The 2,821-nt window shown below is 30.1% G+C and overlaps 1 protein-coding gene across 1 annotated transcript; it reads left to right on the top strand.

Annotated features, from left to right (window-relative positions):
- Positions 1-804: 804 nt before the first annotated feature.
- On the top strand, positions 805-1,435 carry FOIG_16615 (uncharacterized protein; the record flags this gene model as incomplete). Its single annotated transcript, XM_031218078.1, has 2 exons — positions 805-1,296; positions 1,415-1,435. 2 exons carry the CDS (start codon positions 805-807, stop codon positions 1,433-1,435), a joined length of 513 nt encoding a protein of 170 aa, XP_031052203.1.
- Positions 1,436-2,821: the final 1,386 nt, after the last annotated feature.

Below are 2,821 nucleotides of genomic sequence, written 5' to 3'. Positions count from 1 at the left end.
ACAGAGAGGAGGACCTTTAACTATAGAAGAGGCATCACAAGTAATTGATCAGATGGATGTTGATACGCAGGTAGCGGCCGAGTCGTCGAGAAGTGGTGGTCAAGGAAGTTCGGGTCGACCGAGGGTTTGGCACTGTGGGACTTGCGGCAAGGCTGGGCATAATGCAAGGACCTGTCAGGAGGTAATTGAGGTTAATATGGAAGAGTATAGTGACTGATTTTAATTGATCTAATAGGTTGTGGTGTTTTTATTGCTGATTTAATTGAGAAGGTTAGGATTTTTGGGACACTCGCTTATCTGGGACACTCGCTTATCAAATACGTTAAATATAATTTAATCTTTTTCTTCATTAGGAGTTAGGTCCAAGGCCTAGAACTTTATATATTAACCTTAAGGTTAAAGCCACCTCCCTGGAATCAATTAGGAATTCATTGGTTTACTTGGGACAGATTTGTATTATGACGTAATTTCAAGTCATAGGACATATACATAACTGGAGTTTGCAGCAATTTGGAAAATTTACCTAAGCTCAATACGCCATAGTCTCTAGAATCCCCTCACCCATACTCCCTCTAGTCTTACTCCTCTGAAAAATAGTGCTATTATAAGCTTTCATTATATTTTATGACGTGCATACATTACATACCATAGATATAATATATATAAATACTTAGGCTTATGTCTTACTGCGATTAGATAGACTAAAAACAGATATTATAACTCTAAAACTAAGCACATATCCTATGACAAGATTTTAACAATTACATATTATTTAAAATTCCCCTCACCAGACTTATACAGACTATGGAACACTGCCGAGAAGAATGCGCAAGAAGCGTCTGCAAAGCCATTGTTGAAGGTTTCAATAATGTTCGAGAGCCTATTCGTCATGCCGTCAATAATGGGCTACAGGATGGAATCCGGGACGGCCAAGGAGTTATGCAAGATACTATCAGAAACAGCATCCTGGCCGAAGTTCGTTTAGCCCAAGAAAACATTGCCGACAGTGTAAACAATCGCAACAAGAATGGCATCGATAGTACTAATAATACTGAGCAAGCCTTAAGGTGGTGGGACGAATTTCTTCGGCACACAATTACAATATCCGTTTTCGGAGGATCAATCACCCTTACAGTCATTGTCCAAGCGATTCAAGATCCTGCCGAGCTGAATAAGGACTCAAGATTTCATCACGACACCGTCCGCATATTTCTCACAGTAGCCTGGCTTCTTTTTGTCAGCGCACTGGCTCTTGCACTTGTCAGCAGTCTTCTTCTGCCATTTGATCATGAGGCAGTCAGTAGGGCCTTTGGAGGGGGCTTGCCTTCCATTGTGGGTGTCTTGTTTCATATACTGTCCTTTCTACTCTGTGCTGTTTTGCTGGGAGCTTTCATTATGCTCTCACTCTGTGTAGTTGCCTATGTGGAGGTGGTAGGATGGATAGGGTTTGGTGTTACTTTAGCAACTGCAATTATTGCCTTATTCTGCTGGTTACGGCAAATGCTAGGTATATACCATAAAAGAAAGGCTTAAGTAAAGCAATAAGTAAAATAAGTTACTTCATAGGAAAAAACTATATATATAAGGGTATTATTATTAAGGCTAGTTTTTAAGTAAAGGTTATTATATATTTTTTCTAATAAGTTTATAAGTTAGCCTTTAAGTATTATAATTCTAGTAGTTATATTATATATACCTTATAATTTTCTCTACTTAATTTACTAACCAGAAAAGGACTAATACTTATAAAACTAATAATACTCTAAGAATATATTATTCTTAAATTAATAATAACCTTATATTATATTACTCTTATAAAACTACTTTTAATATATAGATTATATTTATTAGCACTTTTATAGAATTTATCTTATTAGCTATTAATAAGATTTCTTTATATTAATAAGCCTAATAAGTATTACTTAATTATTAAGAGATATAATAATTAACCTGCTTAGTATTAATACCTTATATTATTTATAAACATAAACCTGATATAAATTAGTTTTTTTATTTAAAATTATATTTATTATATAAAGGGTATAATATATATAATAAGTAAGTAGATTAGATAAGTAACTAAATTAAAAATCCCTTAATCTTATATCTAATTATCTAATTAATTAATTCTTAATAAGATAATATACCTTAATTTAATAAAGAGGTTTAAATCCTTTTTATACTTTAGGCCTATAAGGCTAACCCTAAATTAAGTCTATAATAAGCTATAAAGATCTATAAGGTTAACTTCTTAACCCTTTATTGCTGTAATAGTGGCATATAAGCCTATTTTAAATATATCTTAAACTTATAGAAATTAAGTAATTTAAAGGAATAAATTATAATTTAATATATTATTAACCTAAATTTATAAGGATTTCCTTCTTAGTATTATAATATTAAAGAAATAATAAATTCACTACTTACTAATTATAATATATTATTAATTAATAAGTGCTAGGCTATTAATTTTATTAAGTAGTAATTAGAGCTTAAGACTTATTTTTAAAGGAGATATAACTATTAGAGGGCTAAATATAAAGATCTAATTACTATTTATAATTAATTTAAGCTTATATAAAATATAATTATAAAGTATAATATTTAATTAAATAATATCTAGAACTTTAATAAGACTAGCTTTATAATAGGTATAATATTAAGTAGTATAGTTATTATTAGCTTAAAAAGGTATAAATAATTAAAATTAATATAGGCTAAAAACTAAGAATAAGTTATAATAATTTAAGTAATTAATATAAAAGGTTAGGTAATTAATTTATTTATTATAATTATAGGCTAATATTACCTTATTAATTAA

The sequence above is a fragment of the Fusarium odoratissimum genome, assembly GCF_000260195.1.
Source record: "Fusarium odoratissimum NRRL 54006 unplaced genomic scaffold supercont1.98, whole genome shotgun sequence".
Classification (NCBI taxonomy): domain Eukaryota; kingdom Fungi; phylum Ascomycota; class Sordariomycetes; order Hypocreales; family Nectriaceae; genus Fusarium; species Fusarium odoratissimum.
Note: the sequence above shows the minus strand (reverse complement) of the source record. Positions and strands in the feature narration are given on the sequence as shown.